Source organism: Copadichromis virginalis, linkage group LG18 (genome assembly GCF_057382275.1).
Source record: "Copadichromis virginalis isolate Kocher_CV1m ecotype Utaka linkage group LG18, C_Virginalis_male_GT1.1, whole genome shotgun sequence".
Lineage (NCBI taxonomy): Eukaryota > Metazoa > Chordata > Actinopteri > Cichliformes > Cichlidae > Copadichromis > Copadichromis virginalis.
The window spans coordinates 10,953,536-10,979,427 of NC_140635.1; the positions used below are offsets into that span (position 1 = coordinate 10,953,536).

Sequence of the window (25,892 nt, forward strand, 5' to 3'; positions counted from 1 at the left end):
GCAGGCTGGCGGTGGGGGCTTCACCATTACCACGCGCCACATTCAATCTCCCCAACATCAGATAAATTCAAAGAATTTGCAAAACAGCACCTTCTTAAAAACCCAGACTTTCCTGCTGCTGTGTGTTATATTGGCAGCACATTATTAAAGTTTCCTGGAATAAAAGAGAAAAAAAATAAAGCATCTCTGGCTCTGCTGCAGTCTATCATCACCCTCTGGCTGAGAGCTGTTGTAGCATGCCTCAGATTTCTTTCACTACAGTCCGATTCTTTCTCTCTTGTATCTATTGATCTCCAGCTCTGCCCTGCCAATATCTTCTTGTCTGTGAGACCCTTCCTTGTCCTCCATCTTTTATCCATTATTCATCACTCAGCTCTTTCAGCCAGGCCGTAATACCTCTTACCTCCATATGATCGTGGGGCTGTTGTGCACCGTTTGTATTAATGCAGCCCCAGCTGTTGCTTCATTAGTAAAAATATTGAAACAGAAAAGAAGCTCATATCATTTATGCACAGTCAGTGCATTAGTGCAACCAGATGAAAAGTAGAACACAATCATCATCTGAGAGCCACTAACGTCTGTCGAGTAACCTCAAGCTGAGCTGTGACGCTCCTACAGAATTGATTACGACTTTGCCTGTGCCAGCTCAGCTTTTTCAAGGTGTGTTGGCTCAGTCACACTAGAAAGAGGGAAATTGCGTGTGTCAGTGAGCAGAGATTAAGGGTTAATCTCTGCAAATTGACTACATAGGAAGGAGGAGGACTTCACAGGAATCTTTTCATATTCGATGTATTTGAAGTGAAAGGAAGAGGATATTGTGACTCACAAGTCTGTAATTGAAAATATAATGATTGAATTTAACTTTCATTTTCTTCCCTTATAAAGTTTCTGACTTGAAAACATCCTCTCACAGAACGAGGGCTCATATCTCCGTGGGCCCTAGAAAGATGCACTTATATCCTCATTTGTTCTGTAGGAGGTTTTACTCAGACAGTTAAGCTGTATTAGCAGATGCATCAGTATCTAGCAGTGGTGAACTCTTTTTACAGTATCATGAAAACAAATCATTTTTTGAGTTTTGATCAAAACCGATGGTCGTGTTTACTCTGTTTCATGATTATGACTACAAGCCAGGCAAATACAATTCTCTATTATTTATTAGCGAGTTGTTGTGGAAAATACAGTGGGGCCTGGTTTTCTTCTTGCAGAAGTAATCTTTCAGGAGAGATGAAGAGTATAAAACTAGATAAATTTATTATGACAAAAAATTGATATAGTGGAGAAAAGACATGGGCACACAGGAGGTACGGTCTTGTATAGAGTTTTTTTGTACTCTACACAAATAGGACAACTCAGTGAGTCATTGGACATTCAACAAGCAGCTAGTCTTGCCTTGAACTCAAAACACTGACTGACCCATTCAGATTTCCCCAAAATAGTCAAAAAATCCATTACAGAGGTTCTTGTGACTGAATAAGCCTCATGCACAAGGTTGTCTTCCTTCTCCAACCTAATGTAATACAATTAGGCCCATAAATAAAGTTCTGAACAGTAACACAATTTACCTCTTGTATACACTAAAAATTGCATTTTAAGCAGACAACCAAGATGTCATTAATCTGCAGGCTTTCACTTTTAATTCAAGAGGTTTAACAAAATTAGTGCGTCCTCACAACGTCTAACCAAGTCAAGAACACTCTCAATGAATTAGATGTACCATTGTTAAAATCGACATGAACATAGAGAAACTACAAAGGTGTGAACAAGAACAAGAAGGCCAAGTTTGCCACAAAACATCTAAAAGAGCATCCAATTATTTAAAAAAATCCCTCTTTGCATAGATATAACCAAGAAGAGGACTTTGATGCAATTTAGTTAACATTGCATTAAGGCACTTTATATTGTAAGTTAAAGACCCTACAAAAATAGACAGAAGTCCCATCAGATGACCCCCTGCAAGCAAGCTATTGGCAAAAGTGGGACAAAAAATTCCCTTTTAACAGGATGAGACCTTCGGGAGAACCAAGCTCAGGGAGGTGCAGCTATGTTGTGACCGGTGGGGTATGAGGGGAGAGAGACGGGACAAATAACACACAGGTTAGAGTTAGAATATGACATGCAAAATGGTGTATATGTATAAGCAACTAGAGTGAAAGGAGGGTGAGTGAAGAAGAGCTCATGGTCCAAGAAACACAACAAATCTGTCAAACATGGTGAAAGCATTGTTATTGCAAGAGCATGCATGGCTGCCAGTGGAACTGGGCCACTGGTGTTTATTACTGATGTGACTGCTGATAGAAGCCGCAGGATGAATTCTGAAGTGTACAGGACCCACTCTCTGCTCAGAGTTAGCCAAATGCTACAAAACTGATCGGACAGTCCTGTACAGTGCGAATGGATAATGACCCCAAACATACTGCAAAAGCAACCCCAGAGTTTCTGAAGGTAAAGAAATGGGACATTTTTTTTAATGGTTAAGTCAGTCACATGATTTCAACCTAGCGGAGCATGTTTTTTTAGTTATCAAATACAAAAAAACTGAAGGCAGAGAGTTGCACAAACAAGCGCCAACTGAAGGCGGCTGCAGTAAGGGTGTAACAGAGCATATCAAAGAAGGAAACAGTATTTGGTGATGTGAACACTCATATTTAAAATCATGTCAGCCTATGAAAAATGGAGAATTTCCTAAAACAGTTGATGCAATACTTTAAATTTTTTATCATTTAAGCTACATTTTGTCATATACGAAGGCAAAATAACAAAAGCTGGGTCATAGTGCTAAATATCCGTGAACCTAACTGTATGCGGTGGTATTAGGACATTATAATGCGGCATCATATTTAACAAAAATGAAGCTCAAATGCCATGAATTCCTGGTGATGTGCACGAGCAATCATCCTGGTAAATGACTGTCACCTTCAATTTTACCTATTTAGCTGTGCAAAATGCACACGCTCAGTAACTAACAAACAAACAGCAGAGCCTGACCTTGTGAGATTATCAGGAGTGAAAATAAATCACCACACAAAATTACAGTTAGAGAAATTTGTGTATATCATGTTGTATTCTAATGTACTCAATATATTTGTGTTTGTATGTCTTGTGATGTCTTGTTAAGTGAAATAATCAACTTAAAGCTTTAACTTTCTGTTTTGAAATCTTTGAAGAATAAGATTAAATCTAGTTTAGGGGTTTGCAGCGTCAACATGTATTGAGTTCACTGATCTTTTCCTTTGAGCTCAGTGTTATTAAATGTTAAAGTGTTGTTTTCCCCACTAAGTTTCATGCACAACTGTGTGCACTGTTGGCATCTGGAATCTAACACACAATTATCTTTTTAGTGTAAATATGTTTTTATCATGCTATTTTATTTTCAAAACAAATAGTTGACTTTCACAGTTACAGTTTTACGATGAAACTGCAAATCTTCTTCTCTGCTTATCATTCAGCCCAAGCTGTTAAACCACAGAAAATACTGAAAGGCCACATTTAGATTTGCTCTAACATATATTCAGGTTTTATTCTGTGCACTGGTCAGGCTTCTCATGAATGTGCTTTCTCTCCCTCCACAGAGGAAGTCCCTGATCGCGACCAGTCTGATTGTGGCAGTGTCGCTCTTTGTGGTGGTGGTGAACTATTCTGAGAAGCCCTCCTTCCTCTTTCAGCCTGTATTTGGCGAGACGTTGTTCTCCAAGCAGCCATACAAGCCTTACAAGCCCCACCTGGGATACGTCAGCATTCCTAAACAGGAGGTGAGGAACAAACACCTGGAACTACAGGGAAGACACACATAGGTTAAGCTGTTACATCTCACTAAGTGTTCATTTATTTGTAGATGCTAGATAACATTTGCACTTCTATTCTCATGTGTTTTTTCATATTATTCGCATAAAAAAAATCAGAAGACTGTCAATTGTTTTCGAAACTGTATGTAAATGCGATGAATGTTAAATTATCAACATATGCTGATAATAGATGCTGATGATTTCTATATGAAATTTAAAAAAATGCTAATTCAGTGGATTTCAAACTTTGAGGGTCAGGTGCATCTGCAGGCGAGGTGCAGCAAACTAAGCTAAATGTATCAAGTCAAAGTAAGGGAAATGAACTCGATTGTCTTTAGGCAAAATAAACAACAAAAGATTTTGATTCAAGTAAAATATATCTTTTATCATTTTATTTTTTAATCACTAAAGATTAACAATAGACCCGCCAGGATTCAAACTCTCTGGAACAAAATGATCCCTCTTGCAACAACAACTGTGATGGCAAAGACGTCATTTCTTAAAGAACTCAAACTTCTTTTTTATGTCTTTTTAATTATTATCCATCCATCCATTCGCTTCCGCTTATCCTTTTCAGGGTCGCGGGGGGCGCTGGAGCCTATCCCAGCTGTCATAGGGCGAGAGGCAGGGTACACCCTGGACAGGTCGCCAGTCTGTCGCAGGGCCACCACACAGGGACAAACAACCATTTGCACTCACATTCATTCGCACATTCACACCTAGTGACAATTTGGATTGTCCAATTAACCTATCCCCACAAGCTGCATGTCTTTGGACTTTGGGAGGAAGCCGGAGTACCCGGAGAGAACCCACGCAAACACGGGGAGAACATGCAAACTCCACACAGAAAGACCCCGGCCTGATGGTGGAATTGAACTCAGGACCTTCTTGCTGTGCGGCAACAGTGCTAACCACCGTGCCACCGTGCTGCCCTTTTTAATTATTATTATTTTTTAATTTATCTTTTATCTAACTACAGTCCCCAATATATTTATTTCTTTATGTCTAGCTAGCTCAGCCTCATGTTATAGCAACCGTCACATCAAAATGTGTGAAAACAATCCAGCGTGCTGCAGCACTGATTTTGGGGTGTGAACTTCTTTCCAGCTCTTTGAGTTGGGAATTATTTTACTAATTAAGCTAAGTAACAAACTGATAAAATACTGATCAGTGCAGACTGTTGTACCACACAGCGGGATTTAATATTGTGTCAGTCAGTTTCATTAAATGCCCTCAAAAACCACCAGTACTGCAACACAGTGGAGTTCAGTGGCCTCAGTTAGCAGAGGTGAAGCCTTGGATTGACGTGATTGGCTCCAGCAACTTGTGTCTGCCCCCTTGCCAATCAAATTGGCCACACCCCACACATAAACACACACACTTTTAAACCATAATAAAAGCCAAAGGGTTAACTTCAAATGTGATAAAGAGCCAAGAAGTTCCCAGTAGGGCTGGGCCATATCATACAGTTCATGGTAATACCGGTATAATATTGGGCAAAGATAAGAAAATGAAATATCGCGATAGAATATGGGTTAAACGCAGTGCCTTTGTTTTCATACTCACATGGCGGAAAAAGTATGGCGGCGACGGAGAATGAGAAGGGCGAAAGCAGATCGTTGAATGAAACGGATGAACCAGAACTGGTTTGTAAAAATGCTGCAACTTCAGTGGTGTGGAACTGGTTTAGCTTTCACCCGTCAGACTTTGCTAAGCTATGAACCCGCATCGCTTGATGGATTGTCGGAGCATTACGGCTGTCGTAGGCAGGAGCCTCGCGGAGTGATACATACTGTGCTTCAACATAATATTACCGTATTGTGTGTGTATAACCTCTCTTTAAGTTTTGTGGATATTATACACGGTTATGCTGAGGATATGTCGGCCAATTTCCACCGGAAATGCCTTTTGGTCAGCAAGGAATTTGCATTTGCACTGTTAAATTTTTATATAACTTTAATGCACATAAAAAAACAGCTGCTTGTTTAAGTGAAAATACATTGATGGTTTTTGTTTTTTGCACTAATAAAGTTGTGGAGTTGTAAAGTGTTTTGTCTAGTGTCAATTATATCATCGTTATCGCAAATTTTCAAATGTATATCATGATAAATATTTTTGGTCATATCTCCCTGCTCTAGTTCCCAGTAAATAACAGAATTCAGGATTTCAGTAAAACTAACAAACAAAACCGAAGGTAAAAAAGTCATTTCAGCTATCAAGGCAAACTAAGAAGATTAAGAGAGCATAAGCAGATTAAAAGATGTTTTTAAATTAATGACAGAGGTGCAGGTGTAATTCTTCAATATTTGGCTTTAATCTTCCTAATATTAATAAAGTATCTTTCACATATTCTTACATATATTTTATTTTAGAGGAAAATGTTTCTGCTGCTTATGATAAAGGCATCTCACATTTTACATAGATATACATTAGGGGAAATAATTAGCTAAATGCCAGCTGAATTTGCTCACTTAAGAAGTGTACGTGTCTCTAATTTTTATGGCAGTTTAATTTTCATTTCATTTCTTGCAGTTGGTCATCAGATTTGAACAGATCTCAGGAGTTTTTGGCCCACTCCTCTTTACAGAAACACTTTAGAGCCTTTAGGTTTCTTGGCTGTCACTTGCCAACTCATAGCTTCAGCCAACTCCACTGATTTTCTGTAGAATTGAGGTTTGGAGAGTGGCTATGCTACTCCATGACCTTGATGTGCTTCTTCATTAGCCACTCCTTTGTTGCCTTAGCGGTATGTTTTGGGTCATTTGTCATACTGGAAGACCCATCTATGACCCAACTTGAAGCTTCTGGCTGAGGGATGGAGGTACATGGTGTTAGACTGAGGGCAACTGATGTTTCTTTTATATTTCTTCCTTTTTTGAATAATTATTCTAACCTTTACAGTTCTTTGGTCTTCTCTATGCTGGTGGAAGAACTGGAATGAAACAAACGGATTCTGTGGTCAGGTGTGCTTTATACATGAAACAAGATGAGATCAGGAGTAACTGACTGATTGTAATCTCTCATCTGTGTGTGCAGGAATCAGGGATTGTAGGCAATCAAATATATAATCTGTTTCTGTCTCTCTCTATTAAAATGAAACAACCATAAAATTAGTGACTTTTAATTTCTTAGTAAGCAATCACACTTGCAAATTCAGCAGGGCATCAAATACTTATTTTCCCCACTATGTTTTTTTGTAAACATTTGATAATGCAACACATTTGTAATATAATAATACTTCATACTTGAGTAACCCTTTCTCCTGCAGTACATTTATATTCTATAAGCATTCACCTTCACAATGAAGGTGTAGTCTATTCAAAATAGAGCACCCCCTTAAGAGTTTTCTTAATTTATTATATCAGATTCTCTGTGATGGCTCTGAAAATGCTCGTTTTAATGTCCCTTGTGAGTGTTATTTATTTTTAATCCCAAACACCCGTGTCCGTGATCCCATTCCTCTGCCTTCAAACAGCTTTGTGCTGTATATTCCCTGCACAATTTATGGAAATTGAAATATCAAAGCCTTTTAATTCCCACCACATCAAAATGTAAAAACCAAGCTGTGTTTATTGTTTGGGAAGGCAGCCTGTTTAAACACAGCCCATTGTGCTTATGCTATTGGATATTGAGTAGTCATGGTGAAAAAATGTTTTAAAAAATGTACATTTTACTAAGCATGAATGTGTGTAACATTTCTGGGTGAAAATGAGAATTCGAAGTCAATTCATGTGAAGTGGATGTCTTATATTCAGCAGGATGATACTCGCAGATTAATGCAGAGCGCCATCCTCTGCCTCTGGAGAGTTTCATCCACACAACATGGGCCCAGAGGCAATCACACTTTACACCAGTCTCTACGTCTGCACCTCCTTCTGCCTCCAGACAAGACTGCTTAACACTAGCATCCCCAGGCTTCTACCTTCTATCACTGCCCTCTCCCCATGGAGATTTATGTAAATCATCGTAAAAAAGACTGGCAGCTTCTACAGAATTAGGCCTCTTTTGGCTCAAATTCCCCCACCAGTGAGTTCTCTATATCTAATCAGGAAGGCAGTGATTGGCCTGAGAATGAGTGTCAAAAGTGCTCTGCACTCTTATGAAATTTCTGACAAAGGATGGATGAAATTGTGGAGGTCTGGTCAAGGCAATACTCCCGCGCCAGGTGTCGTAAGTGATGAAGTCGGGAATGAAGGCCTGCTGTGTGAGCTGTCAGCCTCTGTTAAGTACACAGCAGCACCTTTAGAAGCTGTAGCATTTCACCTGGACAGTAAGGCAATCTCACATGATCCCCAGTGAGGTGTCATTTGAAGTGTTATAAACCTCTCGCAAACATGTATAATGCATAACCCGGTAGCAGGGGTATGGCCTGCCTTATTTTATTCATTTGATTGAGTCTGTCTCCAGCTGTGATAAATTGTTCCTGCGCTGCTTTCGGGAGAAATAGAAAACATTTTTCTACTTTACATCCATGTGTCTGGTCCATCACAGAGCGAGGGAGAAACTCTATATTTTCATTTGGACGTGAGCATTTTAAATGCAGGCCTTTCTCACAACGTTTTCCACTGTGTGTGTTTCGAAAGTGGTCTGAGTTTTGGAGCACTTTGTGGATACTAATGGACGTTAATGAGAAAGCTTCTTGTTTGTGGCCCGTGTTGCACCGGCTAATAAAATATGCATTATTGTATGTAAGTCCTCTCTAAGTTGTTATCAGCTCCTTGCAGACAAGAGATAAAATAAAATTGCTTGCACCAATTAAAACTTGTCTTCATAAACATCTGTTACATAACATCCAAAACCATCTGCTTTGATTGTGCTTTGATTGCTCAAATAATGCCAAACAATTAAACCTGTGTTAGTGAAGAATTATGTGTTTCAGAGTTAGTGTTGGTGTTTAGATTAGAATGTCTGGGAAACATCTGGTTAAAATGCCTTTTTTTCTTATTTTTATTAGTTTATAATGATAAAATGTTTTTTGTATTTATTTGTAGTATCCAGGTTTACCTTGTTATGAAATAGGATTTGTGATTAAATGTCAGATAAGATGTCAGAAAGACATTTACACTCTTCAATCACTTTGCAACTGGATCAAACCTTTTGCAGTCAGAACTTCTTTAGTTCATTGTAGCATAAATTCAACAAGGTGTTGGAAACATTTCTGAGAGATTTTGGTCCATATTGACATGATAGTATCACACAGCTGTAGATATGTTGACCACACATGCGTGATGGGACGCTCCCGTTTCACTACATCTGGTGACTGTGGAGGTCATTTGAGCACAGCAAACTCATTGTCATGTTCAAGGAGCCAGTTTAAGATGATTTGAGCTTTACCTTCTATAGCAAATCTGCTTCAAGGTTTGATATGTTGTACATTCCCAGATGCTCTTCTGCATAACTGGTGACGTTTTCACCCACAGAACTGCTGGATATTTTCTATTTCGTTTTTTTTGTAAACCCTCTGTAAACCCCAAAGATGGTTGTGCAGGAAAATCCCATTGGATCAGCAGTTTCTGAATCACTCAGATCAGCCAGTCTTACAACAACCGTGCCACGTTATTTAAATCACCTTTCTTTTCCATTCTAATACTCACTTTGAATTTCAGTGGGTTGCCTTGGCCTAGTTTACATGCCTAAATATATTAAGTTGCTGCCATGTGATCGGCTGATTAGATATTTATGCTACTGAGCGGTTGAACAGGTTACCCTCACAAAGTGGCCAGTGAGTGTAAGTTAGCTGCTGCTACTTAGAAATATTGAGCCTCTAATTTGAAAGTAATTTGTAAGTTACCCAACCCAGAAAGCACTATAGGTAGGGGAAGCAGCGTAATGGTGCTGTAAACATTCATTTAGCACCATTTGTTGTTTAGACAAGGATTAATAGGATTAATTAAACATGTATAACAAAGCCTTTAATCTAGTGAGGGATGTTTGGTGACTCCTGGTCTAAAAGTTTAAAGCTTAAAATACTACAGCACGCAAGTCCACTGCCATGCTAGCAGCTCAAGGTTGTGCTTGTAGCTGTGTTGAAGTAAAAAGACAATGCAGGTTTCAAGCAACATTTTTTCTAATATCCAGCAGGGGGCGACTCCTCTGGTTGGAGAAAGATGTGTGATTTCGTGGTAGTTTGTGGGGAAAAAACAATCACCCCATTGCTTACTTGTTTATGACCTTGGGACACTTTGTTTTTCTTTCATGTTCTCAAGCATTAAATCCAAGGATTCATATGTTTCCATGTCGGATAATGTCACAGTCGCACTTTTTGAAAACAGTGTTGGAGCATGATCAGAATTATTGTAACCATGTGCAACAAAGTTGTGTTTTGTTGCCCTTGAAACAGTTGCTTTATAGACAGCGACTTGGTGTGTAATCACTCGCTGTCAGCTGCTGTCTTCAGGGTGCCTTTGTTTTGTTGAGACGGCCATAAAACAGCAATATGATGGAGGCAGTCTGCTATCAGTTTGTGATAACACAGCAATTAACTGTGATTAATTGGTTAAAATTGCAAATCTATTATCCATCTGTGTACACAGAAATTCACATTAACTACTTACATGCAGAATTCAACCAGACTCTCATAGATCTAAAGCAGAAATTCAGAAATTCCTCAACAAATAGTAATGTAGTTGGTGCAGGATGACGATTTGACTGCAAAATGACAGGTACTTGGCAGCCTTACTGTTAGAGAGGAATATAACCAGAATGCAACAAGTTGGAAACTAGTTAAGTCAAGTCCCCTTAAGCAAAGAGACATGTCACAGGCGAATTGTGCATAGACCGATAGCAAATGTGTTGGCACATTTGCTGTTTGGAAACCTTTGCCAGTCTGCCTGTGATTTATTATAAATAGTTAAGTCTTTGATTGGAGACAGGTTGCCTCCCTCTGGGTGACCTGTGCAGTCGCCTCTTGATTAAAAGGGGTAAGAGTGTGGCATGCTTAAACTCTGGGCAACTAGCTGGTGACCACAACTCCTTCCAACCAGTTATTGAATGTGAAAAAATATAATTGAATCACTGGAAGACCACCCAATTTCCTTTGTCACAAGGAGTTTGTGGTCCTGCTTTCACTGTAGTGTGAGTGAGCCATGAAATGATAAAACTGGGTATGCTTTAGTAAGTGGAGGCCATGTATTTGAAAACCATGCCCGTGAGTAATCTCCTAGACACTCTACCCTTTGCATGCCTCTTCTAGCTCCAGAATCCCAAGATGGCAACAGCCAAAGGTCAGACTTGAGGTTTCAAAGCACAATTAGTCGACAAACACAGGGACTGCATGCTCACAGTGAGAATACTATGCTAAAAGCTATTATAGTTATTATGGTCACCACCTCCCTTTTGCCGTTTCACTCGGTTAACATGCTAAAAGTAAAATGTTGGGTAATTAGCACTACATCATCAGTTATGTATAAAAACAAAACAAAAGAATAAAAGCAGTAAAACAATCAAACAAAACATCCACAGAACTTTACCTGGTCCTATACTTGCATTATATAAAACAAACTGTAAGCTACTCAAGATTAATTGAACAAATAAAAAACTAAATCACTACAAAGAATCTAAGTAATCAAAGTTTCAAAAAAGGTTGCCTCCCACTGGACGACCTGTGGTTATTATTAAAAGAACTCATAAATAGCTCGTGCAGAACTAAACGTGGGGATATTTTCATGTTTCGTTAATGTACCTCTTAATCATTTGTTTCTGAGAAGGGGTTTCAAATGTGAACTGTACTTTTCTCCTTTATTTTAATGTAAACACCCCAAGAGAAGCATTTGAAATGAACCACTTTCCCCCATGGAGACAGCTGAAGCTAATTTTTTAAGCAGAAAGACTTCGAAGTCCCAGAGACATACAATGAAATATTTGGCAAGTTAATGTAATAATTATTGCTTATTAATTAATCGTGTTCAGAGCATTTTAATGAACAAGCCAAGGTTAAGTTCACACCCCAGTGCTATAATTTAATGATGGCTGTGTCCCCGGCATTAAGCCTGCTTTTTAAATAACCCACTTTATTTTTAACACGCTCATGCATTAAAAATCTAAAGCTTTGGTGAGTCGATTTCGTACTTATCAGAGTGCCGGAATTACTCGGATTATAAAAGTGCACTCTGTTTGCGATTACTGCAGGCCACACTGAAACAGCGCCGTCGTGAACATGGAACTGAAACATGAATCAAAGCGAGGAGAGGAAGAGGAGGAGGCCGTAACATTTTTATTGATTTATAGGACGTAAAACTCAGATTTATTGGGAGCCAGATTCCAGTGCATACTGAATAAAAAGTGTTCCAACGGGGTTTGTAGTTATTAGATGAGGTTTCCACTCTTCTGTAATGCATGTAAATGAGATTAGAAACAATAATGTTCACTGCTGGTTTTATTTGTGTGACTGTAAACTGCTCACATGCCCTTTAAAAACCAAAACCTCAATTTTTGTTTATTTGTCACTAAGCAGCTACTCTGCAGCAGAAGTATGGTGAAATGCCTTGCTCAGGGGCTCCTTGTTGGTAGGTTTCCAGTGACAAACTCATATGTTTCACATACAGTTAGCCAGTCAGTGCTCCCCACAGAGCCCAGCCAATCTGTGTGTGCTAAAAGGCATGATGGAGTTATGGGCTAGGCTGAGGGGTGATGATGGACGAGCTGCTGACGGCTCAAGGCTGCGGTGATGTGTATCTCAACCACGCAGTAAATGGAGACTGGGTCCAGAAATCCTTTCTTAACCCGTGATTGAATCCATACATGAAAGACAAGGCAATACCAGCAGCGTCAGCTGGAGTTATGTATGAAAGAAACATGTCAGATACAAAAGAAAACCAATGGTAGTTTTGTGTAGTTCCCTTTTGCAGCAACCGATCTTGTGTGGTAAGCGTGTTGTGAGTGCTGATAAGCCAGGAGCTGTAACAGTTTTTAGTGGATTGTCTTGTGCTTGCACTCTAAAACTCTTGTGCTTGTTGATCAAATGCCAAAGAGTTTTGCGTTCGAAACCAGAGTGCATTAAAAGTGCAGCAAAAATGCAATTTGCATTCAGACCAGTGACATTACAGTTATTCTCCATTAAGCAAATGATGAACAGGGTTTAGTCATGACACAGTGCGTTTTCTTTTCCCAACTTTGCCGCGCATTCATTTACTTAAGTAAGTTTAATCTCATCAAAACAAACCAAGCATATTAGCTTCAATTAGGTAAATCTCCCATTTTGGATTCAGTGAGGGCTTTTTTCCTCGGTTGGCAAAGCGTAGCTAAGGGCTCTTACTGAAGATTCATTACAAATCCCCTTGCTCCTGTAACATATAATAAGATATATAAAAAATATATATATACAGTAACAGTAAGATAAATGACACAGCTTGCTTGCTTCTCTGTCATCCTCGCAGCTGTAACCTCTGAGGTCCCATATTCAATTAACTTAATCTATGTTAGTTCTGGGCAGTGTGACATCAGTCTTGGGGAATAAAAGAAAATTATAGAGGCCCGTAAAACCCTGATTAATATTTTTTTATGAATAATCACCAAATGCATTTTGTTTAAAGTCCCTTGCCAAAACATCACTTTAATAATATTACTGAACACATATAAAATATATCACAACTCTAACAAAACAAGACGAAACTGCGTCAAATGCATTATAATTTTGAAGGAAACCACTTATTCAGTATTTAAAACTCATTTAATTTAATGAAAGGGAATGTACACTCGTGGGTCCTTTTATTAGGCACAATGAATTTGAACATGGCAAGGTTGTTGACGCCAGATGGGCTGATCTGAGTAGTTCAGAAACTGATGATCTACTGCAGGGGTGGGAAACTTCAGGCCTGCAGGTTTTAGATGTGTCCTTGATCCAACGCAGCTGATTTAAATGGCTAAATGACCTCCTCAACATGTCTTGAAGTTCTCCAGAGGGCCAATAATGAACTAATCATTTGATTCAGGTGTGTTGACCCAGGATGAGATCTAAAACCTGCAGGACACCAGCCCTTGAGGCCTTGAGGCCCTGATCTACAGGGATAGGAAGGCAGCAGTAATTCAAGGAACCACTCGTTTCTGCTGCAATAGCTTAATGGTAAGGTCAGAATTTGGTGTAAACAGCATGAAAACATGGATCCATCCTGCTTGTGTCAACGGTTCATCAGGGAAAAAGAGGGGTCCAACACAGTACTAGCAAGGTGTACCTTATAAAGTGGCCAGTTTGCACAATTTAAAGACTGAATATAAAAGTCTCCTCATTTCATGTGTTTAAGGTTTTTAATGTGCTTTTAATCTTTTAAAAAACTGCTGTTTAATGTGTTTTCAGGAGTTCGTTTCAGCAGAATATTTATCAGTAAGACAGCGATCATAGAGTTTTCTAACATCATTAAGATTCTGTAGGAGGACATTATTTTGTTTTGCCTTGATAATTTCAGTGTATTTAATATATTTCCCTGTCGGTTTTCATGTATTCGTGTCTTCCTGGTGATGGTGCATGTAAAGACCTTGTTCTCCAGCAATAGAAGCCGGTGATAAAGCGCTGCAGTATTTCGCACTGTGATAAATTTCCTTTCTGCTTGCTGGCTGTTCTAATTATCTTGCTTTCTTGTGGCTTTATTTTATGAACTGTTCCACAGTCCTGCTGAACTTGCACTGATAGAAACTGATGAAAGTTGCTGAGCGTTCTTAGATTATTTAACTCACACAAATCAGACAACAATGCAGGCCTAAACAAACTTTCTTTAACTTCTTTGGAAGTTAAAAATGTTCAGGCTTTCCTATGTTACCGTTAAAATTGATTCTTAACCTAAGATTTGCACAAGGTAAATGAACCTGGAACCTCAAACCTAAAGGAGCCACGCCAGTGATAATAGCAGTGGCAACAAAATTCAATTTTTGGTGTTGGGTTCTTTTAAACGTGGCTTCTGCGGCACAAATTTCACAGCGTGCACAGTGGGGTTCAAAGCCAAATGACTGAAGAATGAAGAAAATGACAAGATGGCGGCATTGACTTTGAACCCTATCCTGAAAATAATCAGACCTTGGATGGATGTCAGGAATACAAAGTCTTAATAGCAGCCCATATTTTATTTTGATGTTTTGAATTGGTTTGGTAGTTTTATGGTGCTGTTTGTTTTTGTTCTGATCAAATTATTTATGTTAATACATTTTAAAAACACATTTTTCCTCAATAAAGTTTTATTACACTCTAATAAACAGTGAAATATTAGATAAACTGAACTGGATTCATTTCAGGACCATGGACAGCGTATGTGTTGTTTCACAATGATCTTATGGACTGTGCTGTTTTTAGTAGTTGAAATGCACTAATTCAGCTGCATGCCCTTTGAAAATACGTAAGATATAGATCACAGGTGCTTCTTATTTGTCTGTTACCTTCATTAGCCATAATCATTGTTGATTCATTTTGGTCTTTGGTCCTTGCTATGAAAATGTGTGATAGGAGAGGCTGGAAGTCTAAATTTGGAAGCAAAAACTAAGTAGCCTTGACAGGTGCTCTGCAAGTGCCCTTAAAGTTCTAATGGACTTGCTTCCTCTCCTCCAGCCCTTGAAGCTGAACTGCGAACTGTGCAGCATCGTGTCCAGCTCTGGTCAGATGTTGGGCCAGGGTGCCGGCCCGCAGATAGATCGGTCTCCCTGCATCTGGCGGATGAACAACGCACCCACACGGGGGTTTGAGAACGATGTGGGCCGACACACGACTCTGAGGGTCGTCTCTCATACCAGCGTTCCCCTGCTGCTGCAGAAGCCCCAGTACTTCTTCGGCCAGGCCAACGACACGGTCTACGTTGTGTGGGGGCCGCTCCGGAACATGAGGAAAGACGGGAAAGGCATTGTGTACAACATGCTGCGGCAGGCGTCGGAAAACTACCCTCATGCCCGCATCTTTGTCACCACAGAGGACAGGATGAACCACTGCGACATGGTCTTTAAGAAGGAGACTGGAAGAGACAGGTGAGTCAAACTGCAGTTGCCCTGTTTTTGTTTTTGGCACAGCATCACTGAATTCCACAGCAGACCTCCACTTTTTCACTCTGACAGATTTGCTGCTCAGCACTTTGACATCTACCCCTCTGTTTGTTGCTATAATATTGATCTTATCAGTACTGATGGTCTGTTCATTGCTCTGTGCTTTTCTCGTCTCAAATCTTCCCTCTCACGAGGCTTCATCAAAGTGAGTTACTTGCTTTGCCTCTAAAGAGGCTCTGCATGGCACTGGGGGCCATTTTTTGAAAAATGAGCTCTTACACAGCGCCTTAGAAGTGTGCTGTGCCTGGGTTATAGGCATCAGCCAAATGCTGGTCTGGGAGAAATCTGGTTAATGAGGTAGCATGATTCTGGCAGTCTTTCTAAGCACCCCCAGACACAGCTGGTCTCACAACTTCTCCGACAGCGTCTTGGCACATTCTGAAAAGCAGTGAATTGATTTAAGTTGCAGATCAGTTAAAGTTTTTAGGGATATTTTACTACAACCTGTGTTAAAACTGCAAACCGCAACTTAAAGAGAGGCTCACCTGGTTATTTTTTTTCCCTGTCAATTCCCCAGAGAGAATTGCAGGTTAATGAAAATGGGATCAAAGCTCGAGGCCTGCTTTTGTTTAGGATGAACCTAATTTCTCAGATTAGTCTCTGCTCATTTCTGCAGCGCTTTATACCTCTGCCTTGCCCACATGTCATCAAGACCTGCCTTAACTTCTTAAGAGGATTAACGTGTTTGGTAATGGGCGTAGCATCCATTCCATTTCGGCTCCATTGTCTCGCCGTTATTCATGATGGCAGGGTTAACACTGAATTTCATGTAGAGCATCCATGTTCATCTTGGCTCAGCTGTTGCGAAGGCCCACAAAGCACAGATAGAAGCGTGGGATTAGGGAGGGATGTTCGGGGAGAAGAATCTCATTACGCAACATAATGCTCCTGGGTGAGATGCAGCACTTCAGTCGTTGCTGATTGGTATCACAGACCAAACTCAATGTGTAACAAGAACCCCGTCAAATGAAAACGTGATGAGCACTGAGAGATTCGTCTGTATGTTTTTCGATCATTCTTTTTGTGCTTGCCTCAAACTTTGCTGCACTTATTTCAGTATTTTAATGTAATCACAGGTAGTGAAGGGGATAATTGCCGTTATGTTGAAATAATACACTAAGGCACTGCTCTGAAATTCTTTATTTCACTCAGACATGAAATATCTATTAAAAAACATGGTCCTTTCCTTCCCTTATCCATGCAAACTACATTTATTAATGTCTACAGCAATATTATAACTCTTAAAATACCACAGCAGCTTGTCTGCCGTTACCTTGTAATTTGTGCGTGTCTGTGTTTGCTGGTTTACTGTCACTGCTTTCTGCATGCGGGGATAATCATCAGCTTGGCAAAGATGGAACACTGATCGAACACAACTCTAATTATCCAGATTGCCGCAAGCAGCCTAGGAGACGTGCCGTCCCAGCTTCGACTTGCTTACTTGATCAAGGGGAGAGAGGCGTCAGCGCTGACTGATTAGCCAGCCAACCGTGTAACTGTCTCTCAGCCTGTCAGGAAGCTCAGTCATCTCTGGACAGAGGAAATTAAACTGTGGGGTAATTAGAAAAGCGGTTATGATAATCTAAATGGAGCTACAGTGAAGACCACCTCAATTAAGCTGATTTAAGTCAGGAGCAGGTCAAAAGGAGGTGCAGACTACGTCACGACCAGGATCACAGTGTGAGACAGCGCCTGGCATAATGCGCCACGTTCTTTAGTTTAGTTTTTTCCCGCGTCTTTGATGCTTATCTTCCCTGTTTGTCTTTTGTGCCCCGCCCTCATTAGTTTCATCCATCATCTCTCTGCCTTCCTAATCCTGTCTCTCCCTCTATCAGTTTGTCTGTTTGTTGTTCCATGCATTTTCTGATGTGTTTGTACATTGGACTCTGTATTTATCTGGACTGCAGTCAGACTGTAGTCTTTCCTTATTGGCTTTATTAACACTCACTTTTTGCTGGTTGTGCTCCTGCTTTTGTCTTTGTTTAGGTCTTTCTTTTGATAAACATAAGAAGATATTAGGAAACCAACGATGTGCTAAAGCTGAGCAGACTCTGTTTATATGCGAAGTGTAGATGAGAAATTCAAAATCTTCTAAAGTTGTTGGGCCCCCTTATTTACTAAGTGTATACTGTTTCTCTGTTATAGTTAAGTTAGGACGTATAGACCCTCTTTAATGTTGTTTCTGTATCTGAGCCTCGCAGATATATGCTAACTGAGGCTCCTCTTCTTCTTCAGCATGCTGCAAAGTCGTTTCCCTTGTTTGTTAAACAGACTCAAGTCCTTAAACCATCTACTTGTCATTCTACAACAGTAAAGCTTTTATTAGCACTATTCATGTGTAGCACACCTTTAAGCTAAGCTTTTAAAATCTCATGGTATACACTACAGCCTCCGGGCTCACAACGTCCAGGACACCAAATGTTTTACGCTTCAGAAAAGACGAATCACTCCTAGATTAGGGCTATTTTTTCAGCAAAATAATTCAGCCCTCAGACAGCAGCAACCTGGATGCATTGTTGTGGATCAGGTGACTGCAGGCACTCTGTTGGCTGCATTTTTGGGCCTGACTAGCACATCCATGGAAATGTGACACATTTTCTCAATGCAGCCCACACCTATTGTGATTGAGATTGTGTACTGTGGATTCCTCCTATGAATTTAGTGTTATTTTTTGCCACAGTTTTTGAATGCATCAGTCAGAGGATTGCCTCGATATAAAAGCCATAGCCTCAACATAAGGACTCACAGTTGTCAGCAAAGTCCTAAGGGGGAGATTGCTGAAACTATTAGAATGATTGTGATGGAAAGTACAAAGACATAGTGGCTGGTATAAAACACTGTGACATGAGCACAAGGTAATTAACACATAAAAAAACCATGCAGAAGCATTAATGATGGTAATGATGGCGACCACTCACGGCGGCCAAGATTCACTGCAGAAGTCAAAATCAGTTGTCAGTCTAACAATAACTCACCAGGTGGCAAATCATTATCAACCCCTTATGTTACTGAGTAAATATTCAGTTAAACTTTAGTAAGAAAAATAAAAATGAATTTTTCTGTAGTGAGGTGTCACACTGGAAGATTCAGCTTTTCTAGTATCCATGCCGTACACGTTGACATGTGGACTGGATTGAGGATAGAGTCGATTGTCTATTGTCGCAGAACGTGTTCCTCAAAGAAAATTCAAAGAGCTGCTCACAGCTTGAAAGAGAGTACAAATGGATTGTGGTGAAGCAGCAATGCATCAGAGAGCGAACAAATATAAATGTTTGGGGGAAAAAAATAAACAAATTTGTTCTTTTAGGATGTGCTGAGATGTGGAACATTCTGAGAGAGCTTCATTTTAATCCAATTATTGACACAAAAGACAAGTGAGTACATATTAATACATTTAAAAATCTTCTCACAGAAAAGTATCTGTTTGTCTCAAGTCTAATGGCATGATGACGTCTTGGGTTCAAATCAAGTCAAGACCATTAGTGTCCTCCGTGTCTCTCTCCTCATCCATCCTCTTCTGAGAACTAAGAGGTAATGATGATAATCTAAAAGCGATAAACAGGAAATGGCCAATCCAGCTTCTATCTGGAGCCATGATAATGAACAGTCCTGCACGTGAATGTATTTGACAGCCACTTAAACATATGATTCATAATTGCGCACTGCGGCTGGAAGTTGCACGAGCTGAGGCTGGGTGTTATCAGCAACACCTCCTGAGCTGCAGTCGCCGGCTGTCGGAGCGTATCGGCACTGGCCTGTTAGCGGCAGTAGATAACGGGCCTGACGACGACACAGGACTTTAATCACACTGTCACTTTATAGCACTGCCACCTAGGCCTGCGTGACCTGGGTCTCTGCTTCCCGGCCAGCTGCTCCTTCATGGCACCACCGTGTGTTTCTGTTCAAATGTGTGCGGAAGTAGATTGTGAAACGAATGTGTGAGTTTTCACAAGTGTGTCACCACCCTTCTGTTTATGATAGTGTGAGCAATGTTCTTTCTTCCTGTGAGTCTTTATTGCCTAATGCTGCAGACTTGGCTCAGGTGGCAGAGTGGGTGGTGCACTGCACCCAGGTGGCTTGGTGGTTTGATCGCTGGGAGCAGCATGGGCCACAGCCATCTTTGAAGGCCAAGCTCCTCCTGATGGCAAGAAGACGTCTTACTTGGCAGCTCTACTGCCATTTGTGAGTGACTGCTTTATAGACCTGATTTAAATATGTACAGTCACAACTGTATTTGTTTTAGCTGTGAAACATCTTAAAGATCAGACACATTTCAGCTTTTTAAAATGCTAATCTGACTTAAAAAAAAAAAAAGTAACACATTATCAGTTTTATATAATGTCTTCAATGGTTAAAAATGCTGCAGCTATTTTTTTCTAACAAGTAGAAAGATAATGGAGCACATTACAGCAGTGTTGGCCTGTGTTGGCTGCCAGTACAATTTAAAGTCACTATAAAAATTATAGTTAATGCTCATCAGCCTTGACATAGTGAAATCCCAAGATGTCTTTCTGAATTGTTGTGCTCGAGCTTGTCAAACCAGCATCTGGTGAGTGTGCAGGAACTCGACCTTAGGTGTCAGAAGGTTGAGCTGTCTGTATGAAGACAACAGCTACTGTTGACTGCTCCTTCATTCAGAAGAAGTCCCCACAGCAGGTAGCTCTGCATGTTTAATTTGGTGGTTTTTACCCCGATGCCCTTCCTGAATCATACCCAAAGGAAATTTGTGTTTTACCCCCAGATCGAACCGGGGATCTTGTGTGACAACAGAAATGCAACCAACAACTTTCTTAAATAATAAAAATCAATAATCCAGTAATTGTTACATTTTTCAGAACTGCATTGGATGTTTTGTTGACCTTTTTTAATTCAAATTCAAATTTTTTATTTTATTTTATTTGTCACGTACACAGTCATACACAGTACGATATGCAGTGAAATGCTTAGACAACTGCTCGTGACCTAAAGAAAAAAAAAAGAGGAAAAGGCTATGAATAAGATAGGAAATAAATACGAAAAATTAAGTGTAAATTTAACTAGGAAGGAATAAAATATAAAAAGTTAAGGTTAAAAATGAAATAACTGTACAACACAAATTAGAATGAAGGGTAAATTTAACTGGGAAAGAATAAGATAAAATATATAAATTAAAGTTGAAAATAAAATAACTGTACAACAAAATACACAATACACAGTATAGAACTATATAAGAATGTATGAAGAAATATATATATATATATATATATATATATATATATACATACACACACACACACACACACACACACACACACACACACACACACACACACACACACACACACACACACACACACAATAACAGCAGCTGTACAAGTATTAACTGGAAATGAAGAATATAGTGACCAGTGTTGTGCAATCCACATTATGTCTTGTGCAGTGCAAATATGCTTAAAGTGATTTAAGTGATGAAGTGAAAACAATGTCCAGAATGTCCAGTGTGTGTGTAAGAACTATATGTGACTCCTAATTTCTTTGAAGTAGAATTCAGAATGTAAACTCCTTGAATTAGAAATTCATTGCAGTGCTGTTTTAAACTGTCAGTCTTTTCCAAGTTGTTGACACACACACACACGAAATCAAACTAGATGTGATGGAAAGTCGTACAGTGAAAGGTTTTCCACGGTAACCTATGAAATAGATATAAAACCTTGGTTACAATCTTCCTACAACATTACAACTTGACTTTTGATAATTTTACTTACTTTAAAAAACAAAACAATTGCTTTCATTTGATTAGTTCAGTTGATGCAATTTGCACGTTTTTCACACCTGTAACTGTTTTTTTTGTAAAGTACAAGAAAACTTTGAGGTTACTCAGAGACAGACTACAGATACAGTTTTTTATTGTTGTTTTTCAGTCAAACTATAATTAAATCAATTTGCAATACACATATGTGTTCTTTCTGTTTGAAAAATACTGCAGTGTTGGCTGACTTAAAACTTGTTAACCACCCACAGGACACTTGTTAAGATGCTTTTGAATAGAGTAGAAACAGCCATTCTCAAACTTTAGACTGCCACAGCACATTTTGAAATCAGAAAATCTTCTGTGACACTCCTAAACCTTAAACCACAACTCTTACAATCAGACGAGCACAAGAGGAAATCATGGTTTGGAAGTTTTATTGAGTTTACGTTCAAGTTATACATTTATCTAACTAACAAAAGATCCCTGGCTCGAGACCGGGTCGAAATACAAATCCCTTGAAGGGTGCATCAGGAAGGGCTTAAAAACCGTCTAAATAAAACATGTGGGGCCATCCACTGTGACGACCCCTTCTGAGTGAGGGAGCAGCTGAATAAAGCTTCTCTGTGATGATTGATTCTTGTGCTTCTGTCAGTTTTACTTTCTTACTTTGATGGTTTTCCTCTCCTTTATAATTTTCTGGCCCTCCCTCATCAGGCTCGCCTGAGGTTTCTTCCACACCTGTTCCTAATCTGCCAATCAGGGACCCCCGCATGTACACTTCACTGCTTCTCTTTGTTCGTGTGCTCTGCTGTAATTTTTTTGTTGTTCAGTCTTCCCCACAAAAAGTCTTTCATCCCACTCTATAGAAGAAAGACGGTTTTAAAATTTTGAAGCACAGTAGGTCATCTACTTATCATCAGTCCAGAGTGGGATTTAAAAAAACAAAGGCAAGTGAATACAGGCAATTTTATTTCCGTCTTAATAAGATTTGAAAATAAGAAATAACAGTCATACTGCAGTGAGTCAGTGATGCTGATGTTACTGAATCTCAGAGTTGCATAGAGTTGATAGTCGATAGAGTTGCAGCTAAGTTTTGATGCAGCAGGATTATAGCATAACAAATTCTACATCCTTTTGTTGTCATAGTAGATGAGCCGTGCCTCGGTAACTTTCAGAAAATCGATATTCAGATAGTTTTTACAGCAACTTAGGAATGCTATCCAGAAAAGGTGGCTCCAGGGAAGAAAATCTTAATAGACAGGCTGTGTTCATGCAAGATCTTGCAAATAAGTACTATTTGGGACTTAGGCTACATTCACACTGCAGGTCTTAATGCTCAATTCCGATTTTTTGATCAAATCCGATTTTTTTGTCTGCTCGTTCACACTACAAATAAAATGCGACAGCAAACGCGCTCTAGTGTGAACGCTCAAAGCGGCCCGCATGCGCAAAAGAAGACGTCACACACAGCGCGCTCGGTTTAGACCCAGAGCAAACGATATTGTTTGACTGATGGCCCTTAATATAAAGACTTCGGACTTCATGTTTCCCAATTTTTGCTTTAAGTTATTTAGTTATTTACATAATAATGTAGATAACCTAATAATTATCCTTATTGCTGTCTTAGAGGAGCGGTGCTTCAAAGGATAGTTGCAGATTTCTGTCAGAATCTGCAGGTTATGCAGTACAAATAAAATGTTAACGTTTCTCCAACGTTGTCTTCCCAGCAGTTTCACCGGATGGCCAGGAAGCGTTCGCGATGTCTTCTCGGGCGCTGATAATTGGCGTCTGTTGTGTCAGTGACGTAAAAGACGGATTTAATGCGACTTGACCATTCACACAGCAGTCGCTTTCTGAAACATCGGATATGTATCGGATTCAGTACCACATACGAAAGTGACCCAGATCGGATTTGAAAATATCGGATTTATGCCGTTCACACTGATCGGATATGGGTCGCATAGGGTAAAAAAAAATCGGATTTGATGCGCTTTCGTCTGCGCTTTCGCCTGCAGTGTGAACGTAGCCTTAGAGAAAAGGCAACATTTGAGATCTGTTCCTTCCTGAGCTTTCTGTCATGAAGATTTGAAGAGGCTGCATGTGACGACTGACAAACCCCTGCCGATGCCTGGAGATCCATATCCTTTCATAAACCACTTCCAAACTGACCTGATTTGATTTTCTTTGTAAGAAAAATGGAATTGTGTTTTTGTTCACGGAGGAACACAAGATTAAAATCAGCAAAACGAGATGGCGTATACATATTAAGGCCAACTCAATAAAAAGTAGAAAATTACAGGTTTCTTATAAATTTCATCTGACTGACAAGAAGCAACATTTTGACTCTGCTGGGTCTTCATCAGGCAAACAATCAGAGCGCAATATTCATTACATGGATCTGCTTATTAAACATTACCAGAGGTTAAAAAAAAACTTCATAAATAAGCTTTAATTATAATTTCACTGATTACTTTAATGCAGTTCTTATTTCTCTCCTCTTGCAATAAATCATGCAAGGTAAAAGATTAAAAATTACCTGTTATCTCTGTGCAGGCTTTACTCTAGAAGTAAGGGGCTGGTATTCATTTGTATTTGCAGGTGCACTTGGCAGAAATGTTTGTCTCAGCTTGTGCTGGTCATTAGTCCGCATATTAGTGCAGGGGATAGAAACTGTTTAGGTACCTTCTAATCAAAACATTAGTCTAACTCATGGCCCATGGTCAAAAACTCCAAAGGTGACCATTAATTTCAAGAGAACACAGGTGTCATTTAGTTATAGCTCATTTATTTTTGTGTACTCCAATTAAAATGTTAAAGTAATCCCCAATCATGAAATTAGAGTCTTTGAGAGTCCGATCTGGCTCCAGCTCCTGCTACTATAAGAAAAGGAAGGACACTAATGGTAAAATCTCCAATCACGGGACTTCGGTTTCTTACTTTGGGCTTCAGATGAACACAAGCAATGCTCAGGGTGGTCAATCAATACCAACGATTCAAACTGGTCAAATGGGGATCGTATAAGTTCAGCTGTAACATTTGTCAGAATTGATTTCAACAAACATGAAGTCAGAAGTTTGACACAAAGCTGACAAGAAGATGTTGTTAATGCCTCAGGCACAAGAATCAAAAATAGATGATTCATCTGCAGTTCATCTTCAGGAATGAGTCACTCTGGTCACAGATGAACTTAATAGCAGATGCTCCACTCTCGTGTGCCTCCAAATATATGTTGAGAATTATATTTTAATCTGTTTTTATTAGTGTGAATGTCATAGCTGTGCAGCCATGCTTCAAAATCTCCAGCCGTCCACTTCACATTGGTGTGAGTGCCCCTGGCAGTCTGCACTTACTCATCCCAAAATAGTTTCAAATGAAACACCATTAAGTTCAACAGCTTCTCTTCTGTGTTATAATCACAGTCTACGAGATTCTCAATGCGAACAGCTCTTTACCGACAAGCCGTTTTGTCAGTTAGAAACACCTGACTTTTTTCAATAGAGAAAAAACTGGTAAGACATTCATGGGGATTTTCTAGGCTTTAAGGAAGATTTTTGTTTAATAAAAATAGAAAAACCTCTCCAGCTCTCATGTATGTAAACACTCAAATAAAACTGGAATTTAGTCTTCCATTTGTCTGTGAGAGAGCTACATTTTTTGGGAGGATATCTTTGGCACAGTTGATCTGAGTTTTGGCTCTAGTTTCAACTTTATCAATCCCCAAACCTGTGGTTGGACTGCAACTGCAAAAATCTCATTTTACATTCTTGATTAATACAGCCGATCGTCCTGAAAACTTTGCGACAAAGTGCCATTCTGTGTCTGCTGTTGGCTGTAGCTGCTTTCATTTCATTTCATTGGTTAACCCGATAGAAAACATCCTAGAAGGTGTGGCTTAATCAATGTAATTGCTATTATTCTAATTATTAAAGAGCAGCGTCATAAAATGTGTGCACTAAGATGGTTCAAACTCAATACAGTCAATAGAGTCAAAGTTAGTACAGTTTACAAAGACACAAATGATTTTAACCAGTTAAAGTCTTCCAGAAAACATAATTGAAAACAATTTTATAGAATGAAAGTCTAATAATAATAATAATAATAATCACCAAAAAGTTGATTATGATTGAATAAAGCCTTTTTAAATAACTCATCCTTTTAAATAGACCTGCCATGAATTGGAACAAGTTGTTCTCCAGTGTTTCTGCTCTGCAGTATGACCAGCTGTCAGTGTCATGTCAGACTGACAGCTGGTCCATTTTGCAAATTGCATTTTGCAAATGGGCAGCATGCACACAGTGGTGCAGGTAAATAGTTGCTTCCACTCAGAGCCACATGCTAAAACATTGCTAGCGTAGAAGGTT

General features: G+C 39.5%; 1 protein-coding gene across 1 annotated transcript in view; it reads left to right on the forward strand.

Annotated features, from left to right (window-relative positions):
- Window positions 1-25,892, forward strand: part of st6galnac3 (ST6 (alpha-N-acetyl-neuraminyl-2,3-beta-galactosyl-1,3)-N-acetylgalactosaminide alpha-2,6-sialyltransferase 3) — a 110,115-nt gene that overhangs the window by 28,965 nt on the left and 55,258 nt on the right. Inside the window, exons 2-3 of the mRNA XM_085440025.1 lie at window positions 3,573-3,752; window positions 15,316-15,725. Of these exons, the coding sequence (XP_085296151.1) occupies window positions 3,573-3,752; window positions 15,316-15,725 (590 nt within the window). The remainder of the gene's footprint in view (window positions 1-3,572; window positions 3,753-15,315; window positions 15,726-25,892) is intronic.